We start from the raw sequence: 21619 nt of genomic DNA on the forward strand, positions 1-21619 counted from the left end.
TCCAGTGAAAGACGAATGGTCTCCTGGCATGCTGGTTCCTGTCCAATGTTCTTCTAAGTGAATCTAATGCTAAGTTTGGCCTATTCAGGTCATGTGAATCTGAATGTCTGATTAAGCCTAAGAAGAATCCTTGGCAATCTTGGCAACAACTGTACGTATACCAAGGGCCATTCAAGTGCCTGATAATGTCTGGTTTCCCAATAATGTTTTGCTATAAACTGCTTCAGTTAAATCTGATTTTCTGAGCTGTATTCAATAGGACTTTATCATTTATGCAAAAGTCTTTCTTTTTTCCTTCCTGCTGGTATGTATTCAAAAATTCAACATGAATACCAAAGACGGTCATATTACCAAATAAATATTGTTCAAGCACTGTGAGGTTGCCATACAAATGGAGGAACTGATTGTTTTGAAACCATATATAATTTCAAATACTGGCTGCAGTAAACTTTTCATTAAATGGCTTTGTTTCTCCAACTCTAAGGTCTATCACTCCCATTACATTTCAATGATTTTTCCAACTGCAATTCAAAATTCCACTCCCCATTCACTGGTGCTGCACCTCTGTAGAATGCATCTATACATGTAGCATCAATAAATATAAGGTTCCTGCCTATGAGCCACTCCCAAAATATGTTTCCCGTGAGCAGTGAATTCTATCTCAGACAGAAAAGGGTAGGGATTTTTTATCAGTCCAAGCATAGACACCATTAATTTATTTTTATCTTCCAGAAAGACTGTAATTTCAGAAGATATATTTTGTTAATTACTATTGATTTACAGCAATATTCTATAAGAAAGCACTGACTAAATGAATAGCCTCTAGGTATCAATTTGAGATATGCACAAAATAATTTTAACAGACTGTTCCTTCAAGAAGTTTGCAGCTTAGTTTGGGAATGAGATACCCATATAATTTTATAGATATAATGTTATTACATTTTATTCATTTATATTATAATACACAGATATAATATAGGCAAAAATTAAAATGATTAATCTATGAAATTCATGTCAACAATTTCAAAGCTGCAAGGAAGAGTGAACGTAAGCTGTGCTTAAGTTATTGCCACTTTAGCTGGTAAAGAAAAATACCACCATACTGTATTCATACCATGCTTATAAAATATTCATTTTGCTTACTCTTAAACTATTATTTTAACATTACTGCTATTAAATTTTAATATATTTTATTATCTTAAACTATTTTACCCAAACATTTTTAGAGTGGTAGTGCTGCTGCTAAAAAATTCCTGAAAGTTAATAACTTTGGAATGGAATTTACATGTGCTAAAAAAATGCAACTAAGGAAGCCAAACAACTGCCATAACATGCTGTGCTATTAATTTAAGTGACTGTACTCTGCATATGTAATAGAAAATGCTAAGAAAAAAATCCATCAAAGCAAAAATATGTTATAACGATTGTGGATTTATTGACTTAGACATGTATCTAATCATTACCCATGGTCCCCACCTACCTCTGCTCCCTCAGCACACATATTTTACATTCATTACTTTTGGAAAACTAGTCTTGAATTATTTATAGTTTGAATTATGTGTCTCCTCCAGATCATATTCCTTCCATAAAATGGGACCACCTACCCTATATAAGGTAGTACATGATTAATGGTCAAAATGAATTCAATAAGATAATAAGCCAGAGTGATCAATATGGGCTGCAATAGGAGAGGGAAGCTCTATTCATTCATTTATGGCCTTTCAGTTAACATATACTAAATTCTCAATATGTTCCAGATAATGTGCTAGAAGCTAGGGATGAAAAAATGATTAGAACATACATAGTCTCTATCTCTACCTTGAAGGAATTTCATAAACCGGGGAAAATACACATATATATACATAAATATATATGTGTATAGATATACATATATATGTGTTTATATATTATATATGTATATATGTATGTATATATGTATATATAAATAATATGTATATAAATAATAGTAGCATTCTAAAGAAAGTTTGTATCATCATAAGTTGCATTACAACAATTTCTTCAATTAGGGTCGAAGTATTTTAGGCTATCTAAAAGAAAGTTACTCTCTGGCAGAAATTTTAGAAAATAAGGTATATGTGTGTGTGTTTAAGCAGTAACAGTTGCTATGGTATGAATATTTGTGTGTCCTCAAAATTTATATGTTGAAATCCTAATTCCCAATGTGACAGATTAGGAGATGATTAGACCATGAGTGGAACCCTCATGAATGAGATTAATATCCTTATAGAAAAGGTCCAAAAGAGATCCCTTGCCCCCTTGCCCCTTCCACCACATGAGGAATACAATGAGAAGCCTATGACCCAGAGCGGCCTCACCTGATCATGCTGGCGCCCTGATCCCAGACTTGGAGCCTCCAGAGCTGAGAAATAAATTTCTGTTGTTTATCAGCTACCCGATCTATCATATTTTGTTATAGCAGCCCAAGAGAACGGTTTAGCTATAAAATCTAATTATTATTGAATGCCTTCATTAAATCTGTATTTTACTAAAAAATAATGTCATTTCTTTTCCTTTAAATACCAGCACAGAACTTGTGACATGTTATTACCTTTTTTCCCATTGCTGTGATCAAAACAGTACAACGTTGCTCAAAACAGCTATGAAAATGTGCTTTTTTTTTTTTATTCCTCCTTATGGTACTAATGCCTAATTGAGATTTAGTTTTAACTAAAAGCCATCTACAAAGAAGAAACTGTATCTTCTAACTAAAAGATCAAATTAAATCCCACTGGAATATAAAAACTCATGCTGTAAGAAAATGCCTGCATTTGTAAATGGTATAGTAGTAGCATAAAGGATGGAGTGGTCAATTTAAGAGGGAGTAGGCATGAAAGGCTTCTCAGAGTAGGTGGCAACAGAATTAAAATTTGAAGGACAGGTAGAAGGTCATTCATAGGGCAAGAACACCGACTTACCTTCTTGAAGTACTTCAGCTAGCCAAATAAAACTAAAAACTCAAGGACAGGAAAAACATGGCATTTAAAAAAGTATTGTATAATTGTTGCTGACATCATTATAAACATAATGCAAATGTCAGCATTTATCATTGGAAAAAACAAAACAAAATGTAATTGAAATAAAAATAATAGCCAGGAGGGGTTAGAAGGAGGGGTTCAAATAAAGAGAGAATCATACTGCATCTCTCATATTTTACATGCGGTGAGTCAACACCATTGTGTTTCATTTTTGATGTTAGTAGAGAAATACAGGTTTATTCATTGATCCATCTGGCTTATTTTAGAGGATGCTATTCTAAAATGAAAATAGTATGTTTAACTTTCAAGTTACTCTATTAAAAAATACTTAAAGAACATTAGAGAATGGCAAAATGTAAGGTATGGGTGTAAAAAAAAATAAGAAAATTTCCAAAATAAAATGTAAATAAAGTAATGTAAGTGAAATTAAGTATGTCAATTATCAGGAAATATAACTATTAAAAGGCAAAGGTTGATCAACCAAATATTAATCATAAGAGAAGTGCTTAATACATATAGGTAAAAAATAAAGTGATAAATACACCAAGAAAATACAAATAAAAGAAAGCATGGGTTACAAATATCAACATCAGGCAAAATTTCAAGGCAAGAGGCATTAAGTGGGGCAAAGTGACAAATTACAATCCACAATGAAGCTATAAGAGAATAAAATTTTATGAACTAAATAATTTAACATTGAAGTTCTCTGTTTTTCATAAACTATACAAAAAGAACAAGAATCTAAATAAATAATATAAATTTGAAGTTTAGTCTAATAGCTATATGCTGAATCCAACAAACTGAATATACATGTAAAAAGATATTTTACAAAATTTACAAAAGTATATCATATATCCAGACTACAAAAAACCACACACATACAAAAATAAAACCTGAAGCATATTTTTCTTAAAAAATTGAAATCTGACAGGCTTCAGAACCTTATATGGTTGAAATTAAACTAGAAATAAACAAAACCTACAATAAAACTCTCCTAAATACCCTTGGGTTAAATAAGAAATCAACATGGCAAATATAAATTAGAAAATAATAATTTATAAAATTCACACAGGACAAAACATCTGTCTTTGCACACAAGTCTGATCAATCCTCTATTACAGATTTCTGGAAGTAGAGTGGAGGTGAAGGTCTCTGAAGTTGAGAAAGTCAAGGAAGTCTTTGGCTAGGGAGTTAAATGGGTCATTCAAATAATCAATTGAAATCCCCATACGTTAGTAAGAGTTGAAGTAGAGTCAAGAGACTCATGCCAAAGTGCCCAAGAAATTTGGAAAACCAGTAAGAGGTAAATAGATGATAGAAGTCAAGGAATATCAATACATAAATTTAGAGCAATAAGCTGAAAGGAATATGTATTTTTTGTGCTTGATTTTCACTTTGATAATAAAAGAATAACATCAATTTCTTAAGTATAGCCAGATTGTCAATAATTATTTATTGACCAATTACTACAAAGAGGTTCTACCACTACACATTTTAGTATTATGATCAAACCAGCCATAAGGAATAATTGCATGGGAGCTTTTATATATAAGATAAAATGCCCACGAGCTAGGAGATGGTAAGCTAATTAACGCTTCTCATTTCACCCTTAAGGCAGATCTTTCCTTATAGAGGATTCATTCATACATTGACAAAATATGCATGAACAAACTTAGGCTACTTTATACTATAATCAGTAGTTCCAGTAAAGTTTTATGCTTTCTTGATTAACCTTGGACTCATTCTTAAGTTGCTAAAATCTGTTATTGCACATTAGATAACAAACTTTTCAGAAAGCTAAAGAGCATATTACATTAGAAAGTCTTAAGGAAGAAAAAATACCTTGTTAGTGGAATCGTTTTTTCCTGGAAACAAGAATGAGTTTTTCAACTTTAGAAAAAAAGAAAATCTTTTAAGTTAATGCTAATAAAACCAACCTGTAATTTTTGCTGCTTTCTCCTCTTGGTTCACTCGGTTCTCATCATCTTCTTCATTATCTTCTTCAAAGTCATCTAAATTGCCAATGTCAGCCTGCTTCATGCTCATCAAACTAGCCAAACTTTGCATGTCTTCATCCCTACATCAACGATTTACAACACAGTTCTTAAATGACATTGCTTGAAAAAGGATTGCTTCTTAAAAAAAATATTAATATAGTCCTTCTTTCTATGTGTTGTCTTTTTAAACACTTCTACAATACTACTGAAAAATCTAAATACTCATATTTATTAACTTTTAAATGTTATATTTAATTAATAAAAAGCAAACAGGATTAAAAACTAACTGGTCAGGAGTTACTATAACTCTGCTGAAGACCTATGGAAGACTACAATTTTCTTCATAGGATTAAAGTATGGTTTCTTAATCATGAAGTCCAGAAACAAAATTTTGTTTCTTAAAACAGTGAAATGGTTTGCAAATCAGGTGAGATCTAGAGTTTAAAATATTCAAACTTTTATAAGGAATTAGAACAGAAATTCTTAATCTGAAGTCCATGAATCCTTTTTGGTTTTGTGGATAAGAGGATAAGAAGTATTATAATAGAAGAAGCATCTTAAAATAAATAAGTAGCCTTTTTAAAGAATTACAAGATGAAAAATGACCTGGGTTGATTATAAGTTAAATGCCATATATTTGATAAAATGTAAAGATGTTTTTATCTTGAAGTATTTTAAATATAAATTTATAGTTTACATTAAATACTCTAAACATCAAATAATTTAAGTTTTCTTGATCTATCATTTTCACTTTAAATTTCAAACAAACTACAGTGAATGAAACCTATTTCTAACATGTTATGTGCAAATTAAATTTCAATCTGGTATACTACCCCAAAACACAGAAAGTCAAGTTAAAACACTGTTTTTCATGTTCTTAGCACAATAAAAAACAAAACAAAACACTGCTTCTTTTGTAAAGCTTGTTAATATTCACTTATCTTTTAAACATGGTATGACTTTGCAGACTAAACTGGTTTTTGAAATTCTTTGCATTTTATCTCATATAAACTTAGAGTTAAAATCATTTCCCCTTTTTAAAATAAGTTAGTGACACAAAGTCTACATGAACAAAAAAAGTTGTGTTACCATATATGAATACCTTACAAATTGCTCAACTATCAATGGGGGATAATTTCAAGATATAACATTATTCTTAAAACGTTAACTTGCTTAATTTTACCTCTTTAATTTCCTCATATTTGAACCCTGAAAATTTTTCTTGGGAAAAGGTAGAAAGGCAAGGAACAAGGAGGTAGAAAGAAAGTTTGACGTGTTCTGAGAGAATTCTTCACTCAAATTGAAATATTTGGTTTGACTGAATTTCCTCTCCCTCATGTTCCTGTGAATGGTTCTAATTCACTTACTGCTTCTGCCCCGTGGAAAGGAGTCCACCTTCAAAGGATCTTCTGATTTTGTTTCCTCTCTTCTTCCTCTTTTTGGCTTGAACTTCAGGGTAAGGTCTTTATTTTTAATTTCTCAATATTTAAGTCTACAACTTAAGGTCCTGAGATGAAAGACTAATTACTTCCATTCTGCACTGTCTCCTATCACACTCACTTAGAAGCCAACTTTCCAGAGAAGAGGCTTACTGTTACGGTATCTACCAAATCATTGCTGCCCTGTAGATGAGTGCCAAACATCTCATTTTGACTGACTCACAGAATCCACTCTAATCAGTCAACTACACATGGCCAATTATAGTAAGCACATTCCATTAGGTCAAATACATTCAGAACTGTGATTCAAATTGGATTGAACTGTTCATAGCTGCCTTCTTCCCCTCACCATAGCATAGAATTTGCATTTCTCCTCTCCCTGAATCTTCTACTCCACATAGGTACTAACCCTTTCACTATATATACTCAAAACATGCACCTACCCTTGACTTGACTGTATGCTACAACCAGAGTCAATGTTAGCTTTCTTTTTTCACCTCTTCTAGGTATGTCCACATCTCATTGTATCCCGTTACAATTGTACTCTTTTAGGAGACCAGAACTGGGTGTAGAAATTATCTTTCTGCAATGCCTATTCAGTGATTTATGAAAAGGATAGTGATTATAACAAAGTGTATCTAACTGTACCTTGCTATACAATTTTTGGAAGGCTGAGCCAAAGAACATGAATTGGCAAAAGTTCTTTTAGTTCTTTCATCCCTCTTATCCTAAACTTTTCATTTTGGGTTCCTCTAATGCCTGAGCTGCATTAAGCAGCTCTAACAAACTGAATCATCTGTATTTCAGAGTACAACCACTTTACACTGAAGACACTGAAACATAAAACAAACCTGTATGATATCTTATATAATTTTAAATTTCAAACTTGCTGTAATCACTTTTATAGAGTTCATTCTCTAGAGTCAAAGAGGCTATAAATAACAAGGAGTTCATTTAATTCAGCCTCTGTAACAAAGACTGGCAAGAATGATTGGTATGTGGTAGGATGTTCTCAACCGCTGCCAGTCTACTGAGTCACAAACTATTTACCTACAGTGTTTTAAAACACACTCTGAAGCAACTTATTTTACCAAAGAAACTTACGTGGCTTTTCCTTCCCGAAGGAAAATGCAAGATAATGAAAACTGGAGAGTGGCAGATACAACTTTTTTAGACAATGGCTTGAATTTTAACTTGACATCCGTCTGAGTTGGCATAGGGCTTGCATACTGTTTCATGTTGATACTGCTAGTAGCAAGAGCTTTTCTTCGACCAGAAGGGGATTCCTGGAAGATAAAAAATTATTATGTAATTTGATGCTCTTTATAGGCAAATATTTTAAAATACTATTTTAATAAGATGATTAAATAACAATTGAGACTTCCTTCTCCAATGAATTCCTATAACACATAATGAAAAGAAATTGTGATGAGGTTATATCACACCTTTTATGTAATGAGGTAAGGCAGATATAAAATTGGCGAGAGCTGGCCCAGGCAGAAATGGGGAAGACTTCAACAACCCTAAATAACTCAGGAAAGGAAAAGCAAGGAATGTAAACTAGGACAGAAAGTCTCCAGGGTTCCTGGAGAAAGCTCTGAATAATCATTTTCCTTCCTTTGATTATATTTAATGTAACCTATTTATATTATAATGCAAATATAATATTAGGTTACATTAAACCTTTCTGACTACCAACAACTTTTTATAGAACTCCAGCCTTGGGGGCATTCTACCTCGTTTTTGCCTCAAGTATCTGAATTCTATCTATCCCATCATTTGAGCCTTATTTCTTCCCAGGGCCTCTTCTGATCACTCCAGTCTATAGTTTTCTCTCTTCCCTAAGATCACATACATCAAGGAAGAAACAGTTGGTTTCTCAGATCCTATGGCAGACACTGCTAACCAACCCCAGCAGATCTCAAGATTCTTCTCCACACAGCTATTGCCAATTCATCAGAAATGGAACACAAAATGAATCCTATCTGCTACCAAAGACGTTTAATATTCCATTAATAAGCTACTTGGTTTCACAATTATCCTTTACAGAATAATAGACTAGAATAATAATAAAAGAACAGCAAACTAATGATTGGGCATTACCTATGTATAAGATACGGTGTCAATTCTGGAGAGAGATAATGATGAAAAAGACACAATCCCTGATTATGTGTTCTAATGGCAAAGGGAAATTTTAGATGTAGGATAATTTATAAATAATGTAGATCAGAGGTCATATACCATCATTAATATAAACCAGAAGGCATATACAAGCATTCCTTAAGGTTTACTGGTCTGAGAGTCCAGACCTAAAATAAGGCCTAACTTCCAAGCTACACGACCTCGAGTAAGTCAGTAAACTTGAGCCTCAGTAACCTTTCCTATAAAATAAGCCTAAACAAATCCATTCAAGCTCTATAATAGTTTTCTATAAAATACTTGGTTTCTCCAACTAAGGCAGGAGAAACTACCATTAACCTTTGAATTATTATTTAATAAATCTTTATTTGTCCTATGATTGACAAACATGTCTAAAGTTAGGACATACTAATTTAATCAAAATACTAAAACAGCCTTTTAAAAAATTTTGACATTTCTACCAGCAGAACAAGTAAAAATATGTAGGCTCCCCTAAAGAAAGAATATCTTGTTTTAAAATGTAGTTTTATCTGTCAGATTATGCACAGCAATATCATACGCAATTATTAGTGCATGTAGATACCTTATGAATGAATTTCAAAAATGCATCAAGCACTTGAGAAGGATTTAAGCCCTCTCAGAAGAAATACTTAAGAATATGCAAATACCCGCAATTGAATCAAGTTGAACAGATGTGACTATCCCAAACAATACAAGTGTGCTTTCCCTGGTCTCTGTCAATCAAAGAATAAGATTAAGATCCAAGGTTCTGACAATGTGCAAAATGAAAACTACATCAGGAAGTATCAATTTATTACACCGATATGAACAGTAATCTCATACCTTTAGAATAGCTAACAACTTCTACATATAATATAGGACTTAAAGCCTCTGTTTTGAAAGCATGACGAAGTGCCACATATTATTTTCAGATTTTGTTAAACAAATCTGTTTTACTAAGTATGACATTGATCCCTTAATAGTAATTATTTAATTTTATAACCAAATAATCAAACTATAAAAAATTAAAATAATATGGAACGAGCATAATTTTGAAAGCCCAGTTTAAGGATGAGTCCTGCAAAATCTAGAGTTCTGATGAACATTTTGTCAATTTCTTTTTTAGATAAAAAAATTAAAAAGGTTTTCTTCTTAACTAAGGGAATATTTAAGTATTTGGTAAATTGGTGTCTCTGAAACAACAGGAAATAAAGCCACTAAATTCTAAACACAATTAGATATACTACTTAATTAAAAGCAGTAACTTGCTCAGCAATAATGAAAACAGCCTTTTATAAGGTCTGGGCAGATGAGCAGAACGGAGAGCTCTTTTGAGTCTACAATATCCGTGGCTAATATTAACACAGGATCTCACTAATATCTGTGTCCTTGGGAAAAGGGGTCTGAATGATGTTTTTACTAGTCCTTCACCCAGCTAAAGACACTGTTTTCCTCCTTAAAATTAGCTATTTCATAAAAATATACCTCAAAAAGAATAGTAATGAAAAAAATATGAGGATCTTTCACAACTCTAGCTCCAGCGCCATGATTCTTCACTTTTTATAACCATTGAGTCTAAATCTTTACCCACCCAAGTTGGACGCCATTGCTATCAACAGTTCTAAAAAGAAGAATGAAATAACTGATTGCATTGCTGTATGAGCAGATCATTTGTGTCCTATAGTCCTCTTTAAATGAGTAAGGGTCAGCCAGGTAATGGGAATGGGAAGTACTTAATATTTTTAGAAATACTGGTCTATCTCTAGTTTTACTAATTTAGGATCTCTAGGAGTGGGATCTAGCATCCAAGCTCCCTAGTTTTATTTTTGTTGTTTAATAAACACCGAAGTTTAAGAACTTCTGCTTTAGGGATTTTGAAGTAATTCCCCAAATACTGCCATTTGTATATTTTCTTGGGTATCTCTTAAGGTTTTTTTGTCCCATTTTTTAAATCAATTTGTTTTCTTACTGTTGAGCTTTAAGAGTTCTTTGTATATTTAGGAATTATCAGATGTGTCTTTTATAAATTTCTTCTCATTCTTTTAAAATTGTTTTTTGCATAGCAGAAGTTTTTAATTTTAATGAAATCCAGCTTATGCACTATTTCTATTATGAATCATGTAGGTCATTTAGGTTTTCTCCTGTGTTGTCTTCTAGGAGATTTATAGTTTTGCATTTTACATTTAGGGCTATTATTCATTTTAATTTTTGTCAAGAGTGTAAGGTATATTTCTCGATTCATTTTTTGTCCAATTGGTCCAGCACCATTTCTTGGAGAAATTATCTTTGACCAACTGTATTGCCTTTGCTCCTTTGTCAAAGGTAAGTTGCCTATATTTATGGGGGTCTGTTGCTGGGTTGTCCATTTGTTCCATTGATCTCATTGTCCTTTCATAAATACCATACTGTCTTGGACTGTAGCTTTAAGTTAGTTTGATGTCAGGTGGTATCAGTCGTCCAACCATTGTTCTTTTTTATTTTTTTTAAAAAGCACTTCATTAGGGAACAGTGTGTACTTCCAGGACTTTTTTTTTTCCCAAGTCAAGGTGTTGTCCTTTCAGTCTTAGTTGTGGAGGGCACAGCTCAGCTCCAGGTCCAGTGGCCGTTGCTAGTTGCAGGGGGCACAGCCCACCATCCCTTGCGGGAGTCGAGGAATCGAACCGACAACCTTGTGGTTGAGAGGACGCACTCCAACCAACTGAGCCATTTGGGAGGCAGTTCTGCTCAAGGTGCCATGTTCAATCTTAGTTGCAGCGGGCGGAGCCCACCACCCCTTGCGGGACTCGAGGAATTGAACTGGCAACCTTGTGGTTAAGAGCCCACTGACCCTTGTGGGAATCGAACCGGCAGACTTCGGAGTTAGGAGCATGGAGCTCTAACTGCCCGAGCCACTGGACTGGCCCTACAAAATATTTTAATGAGAAAAAGTGTTACTGTTTTACAAATCTCTTTAACTTCTTTATGTCTCTCTAAAATCTCTTCAATGTCTGGTTTAACAGACAGCTGGACTTTCATATCTACTCCCATATTCAATCTCTGTGATATGTTGTTTTGGATGAAGTATATGAAGAAAATCCAGCCTCATATAGATATGCAGCTGGAAAAGATAAAAGTATTTCAATGATCTTTTCAGGTAATTTTGGGTCTTCTTTGATAATATACCAAAAGTCCACAAGTGGTAGTTTCTTAAAGGTTAAGAGTAATGTAGAATCTAAAACCATATCAATAAACTTTTCAAATTCTGTTAAATTAAACTCCATTGTTTATCATGCATGTTGAATGAATTTTTTAATAACGTACATACAATCTTGTAACATCACACACTTTAGTTATTTGGAAAATACTGATTCTTCAAATTATACAGATATTCTAAATGTTGTTACATTTCATTGTACAATACCAAAATAACCACATTTGTTTATATCACTATCTATTCCATCAAAAAACTCTTTCTTAATAAATCTTTATTATATTTCAATGTATAAACCATACTCACATCTTTTCAAGTATCGTTGTCTATTGCTTATGTATAACTTTTCATTTTTCAGTTAGCAATGTGAAAATTTACATATCATAGGTTGGGAAGAAATGTATCATAAACTTTCCCATTAAAATTAACAGAAATAAAAATCAAAAAAAGGTCCCTATTCACCCAGGCCCCTTCGCCAGCACACCTAGAGTCAGAAGCTAGGATGGACCCTGACTTGGCTGGGCTTTGCCATAATGAGCTATGATCACTTCCAGTGCTGTACCCTAGGGGCAGCTGGGTTCTTCCTGGGGTCTGGGCAGGACAGAATTGGTGAGGCAGAGGGCTGAAGGAGATGGTGGAGGGTGCTGTGAACACCTCCCCAGAGAGCAGGCAGGAAGGATGACAGACAAGGCCACTAGAAGGACAGCTCCTCCCAGCCCTACTCACACACTGTTTATCTCTGCAGAACAAGATCCTTCTGCAGGCTAACATGCTGCCTTCTCCAGGTATTCCTCAAAGCACTGGGGAACTATCGTGCTTACGGTAGTGAGTACAAGTTTTTCAAAATTCTAATTTTCTCTTAAAAGTTTTAATTTTATCATTAGCAACAAATAATTTCAGTTGCTTACTTTTAAGTAGTAGGCTTACTTTCTTCAGTTTCAAGAAAGTGTTTGTCAAATAAATACCCAAGTGTGAATAACCAGTTTTCTTGTTATTTTTTTAAATTAAAGTTTATTGGGGTGACAACTGTTAGTAAAGTTACATCGGTTTCACTGTTACTCATTTCTTTAAGTAAAAACGGTGTTGGGGGAGGGAAGTGATTACAATTGAAATAATCACAAGTGTTTTTTCTTGAATAATTTTGTTCTTTACAACGCTTTGTAAGTGCTTTATGGATACTTCCCATTTTGGCACAGAGAATATTAGAAAGACTAATTAATGCTCAGGGGTCGAAATTTAGTGAAATTAAAAATTTTATTATGACATCAAGAACATAGTTAGACAAAACCCATTTGAGGGCTAGCTCCTGGTTATAAATTTTCAAGGGTGATAATCGCTTTTACCCATTAATGCTGAGACTAGCAGAGGTGATTTTCCTCATTTCCTTCTTTTGTGTAGTGAGTTTATTTCTTCTTCATCCTTATGCTGATAGTACAGCTCTGGATGCCTGCTTTGTGCAACAAAGGGATCTTATTAGACCTTCCATCTTGGGGAAATGGGAGAAGCTAGACTTTTTCTGCTTCTTCACACAGCAGTAACAGCAGTAAATCACAGTTCAGTAGATAGCCTCAGTGGGAAAGCTATGATGAATACTTATCTTCTAGACTTCCTGCTTTCAATTTTTTAAAAAAAACTTCCTTGGATTCTTTCTATCTGTGTCATTTCAGGAGTGATTTATAAAGATCATTTAGTCATATTTTACCCAAGCTTTTAGCTCTTTTCCAATAGGAGAGTTACTCATGCTATCTAGTCTTTTTTTCAAAAACTTTTTTTTTATTAGTTTCAGGTGCACAAAGCAATGTAATAGTTAGACATTTATCATTTATATCCCTCACACAGTGACAACCCTCCTCCTCGCATCCACTACCCCTCTGAAATCGCACATAGCCATTACATTTCCACTGTCTCTATTCCTAAAACTGTACTCCGCTTCTTGTAACCATATATATATATATAAAATTGTAGTTGACATTCATTATTGTTCAGCTTCAGCTTCAGGTGTACAGGGCAGTGATCAGGCATCTACATCATCCCTGAGATGGTCTCCCTAATGAGACAAGTATCCATCGGATACCCTACAAAATCTTTACAACATTATTGATTACATTCCCCAAATTGACTTTTGTATCCTCATGGTAATCTTGTGGTTAATCGACTGTACTTTCTAATCCCCTCACCTTCCCCCTTATCCTTACTCCCCCTCCCATCTAGCAACCCTTAGTTTTTCCTCTATGTCTCTGCGACTGTTTCTGATTAGTTCATTCATTTATTCTTTTCTTTAGATTCCACATATAAGTGAGATCATATGGTATTTGCCTTTCTCTGTCAGTCTTATCTCACTTAACATAATGTTCTCTAGGTCCATCCATGTTGTTGCAAATGGTAAGATTTCTTTCTTTTTTATGGCTGTGTAATACTCCATTGTATAAATGTACCACAGTTTCTTAATCCAGTCATCTATCGATGGGCATTTCGGTTGTTTCCATGTCTTGGCTATTGCGTATAGTGCTGCTATAAACATAGGGGTGCATAAATTATTTTAAATTAGAGTTTTGGATTTCTCCAGATAGATACCTAGGAGTGTAACTGCTGGGTCATAAGGTAGTTTCCATTTTCAGATTTTTGAGACACCTCCATACTGTTTTCCATAGTGGCTGTACCAATCTGCAATCCCATCAACAGTGCACAAGGGTTCCCTTTTCTCCACATCCTGGCCAGCACTTGTTGTTTGTTGATTTATTGATGATAGCCATTTTAACTGGGGTGAGGTGGTATCTCATTGTGGTTTTTATTTGCATGTCTCTGATGGTTAGTGAGGTTGAGCATTTTTCCATGTCTGTTTGCCATCTGTATGTCCTTCTTAGAAAAATGTCTCTTCATGTCCTGTGCCCATTTTTTAATTGGGTTGTTTGTTTTCTGGAGTTGAGTTGAGTGAATTTTTTATAAATTTTGGATATTAACTCCTTATCGGATATATCATTGGCAAATATCTTCTCCCATTCAGTAGGATCCCTTTTTGTTTTATTGATGGTTTCTCCTTTGCTATGAAAAAGCTTTTTAGCTTGATGTAATCCCACATGTTTATTTTTTCTCTTACTTCCCTTGCCCAAGGGGATGTATCAGTAAAAATCTTACTCTGGGTAATGTCTGTAAAGTTTCTTCCTATATTTTCTTCTAGGAATTTTATGGTTTCAGATCTTACATTTAAGTCTTTAATCCACTTTGAATTCATGCTATCTAGTCTTGCCAGAAGCGGAATTTTTCGTTTGAATTTTACAAGAACATAACTAAGAATTTTGATAAAGAAATGGCCATGACAACAAAGTTCACGTGTCTCACACTGACTCACTTGTCTTCAATTTAGTAATTCTTAGTGACTTATTAGCATCGTTTAAGAATTTATTTTATTGTAGTTTTCTAGATGTGAACCTGTGATGAATAATACATCTATACCATTCTCTTGTTTTATCTGTTTTGATTTTATGTCTCAACATCCCCGTAAGCAAGTAGTCAGTACCTGATGATAAATCAGTGCTTGCCATACATACTCTTCTTGAGTCTCACAGTCTAATGTCTGACTCTGTTCATTCTTGTCCATTAGAACTCTAAATTCTGATTCTGTACAACTAAATCAGGGCACCAAGAAATGAAGTGACAGGCAGATAGAATTCTGAACAGCACTGGAAAGACGTGTGACCAGACTAGTGCTTAAAATTCTTCATTATTAGATCTTGCCCTCTGTCTTATGACTATGTGAATTATTTCACAGCAAAGAACTAACATATCCAAGTATTTGTGAAAATATCCATTTTCTCTACTGACTCAATAACCAAAATGGTCAAATGAGATAACATGGAGTTAGAAGGGATCTTAGAAGTTTCTTAATCTGATCTGTGACCCCAATGCACAAACAACATCCCTAACAGTCCATTATCATATTTGTTTCCTGGTACTTTTCATTCAAATTCAACCTAAAAACTCCCAGGAATTTGTTATTTCTACAACAAAATAACTTGGTGCAATACAATATCAATGCCAGCAATTTTGTTTTATTTATTCTAAAATACTTATTGAGAGCCTATTATGTGTCTGCTGGTCTCTCATTTAACTCTGTGATAACAGTTTAAACTTTATTTTCAAATGATAAAAAGTCAATCTAGAAGTCAAACCGTCCTAACTAAAATTGTGATGCTGGTCCTTTGAGCTATCACAAGCACCACATTTCTCGGGCCATGCTGAAAAGATCTTTGCTTCATCAGCAGACCAAAATGGAATACTACAGAATTTAATTTGGAGTCTATGGAGCAATTAAATGCTGAAGCAGACATGCCACAGGGAGCTCTCTCAACCACACAGACTTAATTAGAAACCATATCAGCTAAAATAACCAACTTAGATGATCGGATGGAAGAGTTCGGAAGCACAAATGCAAATTACAAGAATCGGTATTAAAAATCTGTTTAGATATGTACTCAAAAAGGTTTATAAGAATATACTGATTTTAGAATACAATCTAACATGCCCCTTAAAAAAAATCCAAATAAAAAAACCCTCAATCTTCTCAAATAGAGGGAAACTCTAGATATATACAAAAATACAAGTTAACGTATTCATGACAAAAGTCTAAATGAGTTGTAGGTTGTACAAATTAAAAAAATATATTATTAAAGTGTCCCCCAAGTCATGTGTACTACAAAGGTGCTAAAGGGCAGTTATATCAACCCTTTCCCCTCTGTTTCTAAAGAAAGCCACTTTAAGTTTACTCATACTATTACACGTAGTTTTCTAACCTTAAACAGGAACTATACTACCAGAATTTTTAATTCGTTTTCAGTAGGTGTTCTAAAGGAAATAGGACCATCTGTTAAAGACCTAGTACCTGAGCTTTATGTCATTCAAGGCCAGAACTTGAATGTGTGTTGATAATGACTCCCAAATCTTCGTAACTAGACAGACCTATTCCTGACTTCCAGATCAAAGCACTCAAAAGTTCCCACTGTTTACCTTAACCCTGATTACAAACTCAACATAGCCAAACTGAACTCATTTCCTTAAACTGCTTCTCCCTTAGTTCTCATCTCAGTGAATTGTGCCACCATCTATCATGCCTCCCAATCCCACGACTCACCAAACCAAGTTGACTTTAACTGCTAAATCTCTCCAGGATTTGGACCACATCTTTCCATCTTCAATGCCATTTTTCCTAAATTCAAGTATTATCATCTGTGAATAGCCCACTACTGTAGCTTCTTGACTTGTTGCCCTTTCTCTAATCTCAGGCACACCCAGATTTCACCTTCCATAATTCCGTGAGGGTGATCAACATTTTCTTTTAAATACCATATCTTGATTTTTCTGGTATGAGAAAATTCACTATACAAAATGAATACACACAGTACAAAAAAGAATCACTCAAAATTTTACCCACTAGCTGAAACTACTGCTAATATTTTGAGATATTTTCCTTAGTTTTTTAAAATAGTTGGAGGATATTACTTCTAAAATCTTATGTTTTTTAAACTTAACATCGTAAACCTAAGTATTAAAAGCTGCATATCATTCTGAAATATGGTTACACCACAAATTTACATAACTATTCCCTGTCAATGAACATTTAAGTCACTTCACATTTGTCACTCAGAAATGATGCTACAATGAACATCTTTATTCCCAACATGTTTTTGGCATTTCTGATTATTTCTTAGGACAGATGCCTAGAGGTGAAATTTCTGAGTATTTTAATGCTTTCCAAAGAAATCATACCAAGTTTTAAACTATAGTATACAACAGAGCAAGTCTCATTCATCACACCCACAACCTCACTACTACATATTTTTAAATTTTTACTAAGCTGTTAAAACTTGTATCTCACTGATGTAATTTGCATTTCTTTGATAACTCATGACCTTGAATATATTTCCATATATCATCCATTTATATTTGCTCTTTTGAACACTAGTTGTGCTTTTTGTTCATTTATCTATTTGGATCTTAGTCTTATAAAAAAAAAGATTTCTAGACCTCTTTAAATAGTGGAATTAGCCTTTTGTCTGCTACTTTTGTTGCTAATACAATTAATATTTTCTTGTTTTGTCTTTAAATGTCAATTTAAAAACCTTGTATTTCCCTTATTACACAAATAATGCAGGTTCATTGTAAAAAAATAAGAAGAAATTCAGAGAATTAAAAATTACACATAATCATACCACTAGAGCTAAGCATTTTTACATTTTCTTTATCTTTTTCTTTATTTCTCTACTTTGTGTTTCTACTTTATATACATTTTTAAGAAAATTGGATCATACATTGCACATATTCTTTTGTAAACTAATTTTTCATTAAAATATGAACACACTGTACTTCTGCATCAATACATATTTTATCATGATGCCATTTAAAAGGGCTATACATATTCCATTGTATAGGCATAACTTAACTAATCCTATATTTTTGGACACTGAGATTGTTTCTAATTTTTCATACTATAAGCAATAATCAGGTGAAAATCCTCTTAGTTAATTCTTTACATTCTTAATTCTTTACATTAAGTATTTCCCTAAGATAAATTATAGTTGGTTGAATAACTAGATGAAAGACATGCACATTTGAAAACTTTTTATATGACTGCCATTTGGCCTCTAGAAGTTACACTAATTCATACTCCCATCAGCAGGTGGACCTTCACCAACAGTGAGTCTTAATATGATTTTTAAGATGTATTAGTTTTGATTTTTATGTAGACAAATTTATATATATTTTCCTCTATGATTTCTTCCTCACTGCTTAGAAGCTTAGAAAGTTCTTCTTTATCCAATGATTTAATAAATTCACACTTCAAATCTTTTAGTTTTGGTTATTTTATTGTCTTCAATTAACTTTTTAAGCCATTTGGAATTCCCTTTGTAGTGAGGGGAGGAGGTAATTTTTTTCCTCCTCCCAAATAGTACCTTACTATTCACTATACAGTCTTCTTCCATAATAATTTGAGAAGTGTGGGAATCTTTATACAACTAGTTCATGCTTATAAGTTGTCAAGGATTTTTCTCTGCTTCCAGGATAAAGTTAAAACTCTTGAACATAGCAAAGCTCTCTGGGATATTGCCTGTGCGTCCATATGAAGGAAAAACCAACAGTCCCACCCTCAACTATACTCCATGCTCTGACAATACTCTGCCAATCGACTGTGCTGTTAATTTTTCTGTGGTGACATATCTTTATAATTTTAAGGCAAAGGAGACCTTCCTAAATAAGGCACAAAACCAGAAGAAATAACAACAGTTACTTTTTATTGAGTACTTACTTTGTGCCAGGCATTATTCTAAATGCTTTACTGTGATATCTCATTTGTTTTTCACAACAATCCTGTAAGGTAGACATTATTACTATCCCATTTTAAAGACAGGAAACCACTACACTGTACTGCATAAAAAAAAAAGACACAAATTTGAACCTATAAATACTAAAGTCTTACTATGTGGTGAAAGACACAATTTGCAACAATATTTTTTAAAAAGTGACAGGTAGGGAGAAAATATCTGTAAGATAAAGAAAAAACAATGTATAGAATAAAGATCTACAAATAAGTAAGAAAAATGAAATAATTTCAATTGAAAATTGGCAATGAGTATCCTTGGGCAATTCACAGAAAAACGTAAGTGGCCGATAAACAGCAAGATGTTCAACTTCACTAGTTATCAGGGGAATGAAAACTAAAATGATAATGAGATAGCATGTTTACTCATCAGAGGGACAAAAATTAAAAAGTCTAGTAATAACCAATGTTGGTGAGGGTATGGAAAACAGGCATTTCAATCACCGTTGGTGGGAATATAAATAGTTACAGTCTATTATGAGGGTATTCCTGTAGCATTTAGACTGTCAAAATAAATGTCCCCTTTGAACAATTCCATTTCTGGGAATCTATCCCAGAACCTGGGACTCTAACATGCACTAGTGCATAAATCTCAGTGCAGTGCTCTTTAAAACACCATCAAGTAAATTGGAAACCACCTCAATATTCATCAGCAGAATAAGAGTTAAATCATTATGGTACATCCATGTGTACTATGGAAAACTGTGCGGCAACTGCACACAGTAAAATAAGAAAAGCAGGTCACAAAATAATATGTAAAGTCATGATTCCATTTAAGAAGAAAGCACAAAGCTAACAATCTTAAAATATATGTATGTTCATGTAATTTCATGAAAAGTCTAGAAGAATTATGGATGAGAGAACTTTCCTTTTTTTACTTTATACAGTTGTTTATTGTTTGAATCTTTTACAATAATCATCTATTCATATTTAATTTCATCTATTTTTAGTTACCACTTGTGTAACTAACCTATGTGTGTATCCGGGGAGAGAAGCAACAGATATTAAGGAGACTGGAACAAATAATTAAGCTAAGGCAGGGTTTCTCAAGCACAGAACTATTAACAGTTCAGACCAAATCTTTGAGGGGACTTTTCTAGGAATTACAGGGTAACCAGCTAGCTACATCCCTGGCCTCTATTAATGAGATACCAGTAGCACACCTTGACCCTCCCCCACCAATAAAAAATGTCTCCAGACATTGCCACATGTTCTCTAGGGGGCAAAAACGTCCCATATTCACCCACCACCACACAGAACCACTGAATTAAGAAATCAAATATCCTGAGAAGCTTTCTCTAGTTCTCAGCCATACTTAGAATTCCCTGAGACTGACCCCATATGGGATCAGTTGTTAGTTGTTTCCTTGTTTGTCCCCAGCAGGCTGTGAGCCTCTTCAATGAAGGTGGTTAGTTTAGCTAATTAGTTATCTTCTAGGCTCAGAAGAAGCATGGATTGGGAACACTTTCCTCAGAGCATGGATTGGGAACACTTTCATCAGCAGCTCCTGGGATATTTGTTAAAATGCAGAGTCCTGGATCTCATTTGAGATTTAACAAGCTCCCAAGATGATTCTAAAGCAAACTACAGTTTGAAAATTCTATTGGAGTGTAGTACAATTCCCTGCATATAACAAGTGCTTAGTAATTGTTGAATGAATGCATGGATTTTATTCTCTAAAGATAATGAATGCTATTGGTCTCCAGTTAGAAATATAAAACTAACAAATCTACTTGTGAAATTCAAATATATAAACTGTGAAATACAAAGGGCTGTAAGTGATAAAATTGAGTTTAGGTAAATTATGCCATTTAATAACAGATAGCTAAACATGATACTGAATATTAGTAATAAATTTACTAAGAGTTGTATGAAAAAAATTAAAAGCCAGATCTCAAATCTCTAATGAAGAATGACAGTGAATAAGTAAACTGATGGCATGAATTTTTAATTAAGTTGACCAAATGTATCTTGAAACACATTTTTATAAGCGTTTAAAACACATTTAACATCCTTTTTTGAACACTTGAAACATTCTTTAAAAATTTTTAAGGCACAGTGAAAAATGGTAAGTATTATAATATCTCCTCTGTTTTAAATATTTAACAACACTCCTGTTATGATGTCTGTAATATACTTACATTTTAGTACAGATAGTGTGATCGATATGAACACATCAATTAGTTAAACTTCAACTTCAGGGGTAGTCAATTGTCCTAACTAACAAACCACATACAAGAGGAAGCACTGATCAGACAGCTACACTCCAGAGGTAGTGACCACAAGCACTTTTCTCCATAACGTGATCAACGCTTACGCCATTGCTAATTAGCACAGTGAATATCAGAAATGGGGTTTATTGTTAAAATGAATAGCTTGCTGATTAACAGGATGAAAGTTAGAAATGGGCTTTTATTACTAATATTAAATATTGAGGATTTGTGAATTAGATTAAATATTGCATAGTTATTTTCCATCCTTGAGTA

At 33.6% G+C, this 21619-nt stretch overlaps 1 protein-coding gene across 19 annotated transcripts in view; it reads right to left on the reverse strand.

Moving 5' to 3' along the window:
• The window catches only part of EHBP1 (EH domain binding protein 1), a 668483-nt gene that overhangs the window by 180971 nt on the left and 465893 nt on the right, over positions 1-21619 (reverse strand). For all 19 annotated transcript variants that reach the window (XM_081069113.1, XM_081069112.1, XM_081069122.1 and 16 more), the window contains 2 exons: positions 7537-7718; positions 4934-5073 (listed from right to left, as the gene is read on the reverse strand). In XM_081069113.1, the coding sequence (XP_080925239.1) occupies positions 4934-5073; positions 7537-7718 (322 nt within the window). The remainder of the gene's footprint in view (positions 1-4933; positions 5074-7536; positions 7719-21619) is intronic.

Source organism: Rhinolophus hipposideros (assembly GCF_964194185.1).
Source record: "Rhinolophus hipposideros genome assembly, chromosome: 12".
NCBI classification, from domain to species: domain Eukaryota; kingdom Metazoa; phylum Chordata; class Mammalia; order Chiroptera; family Rhinolophidae; genus Rhinolophus; species Rhinolophus hipposideros.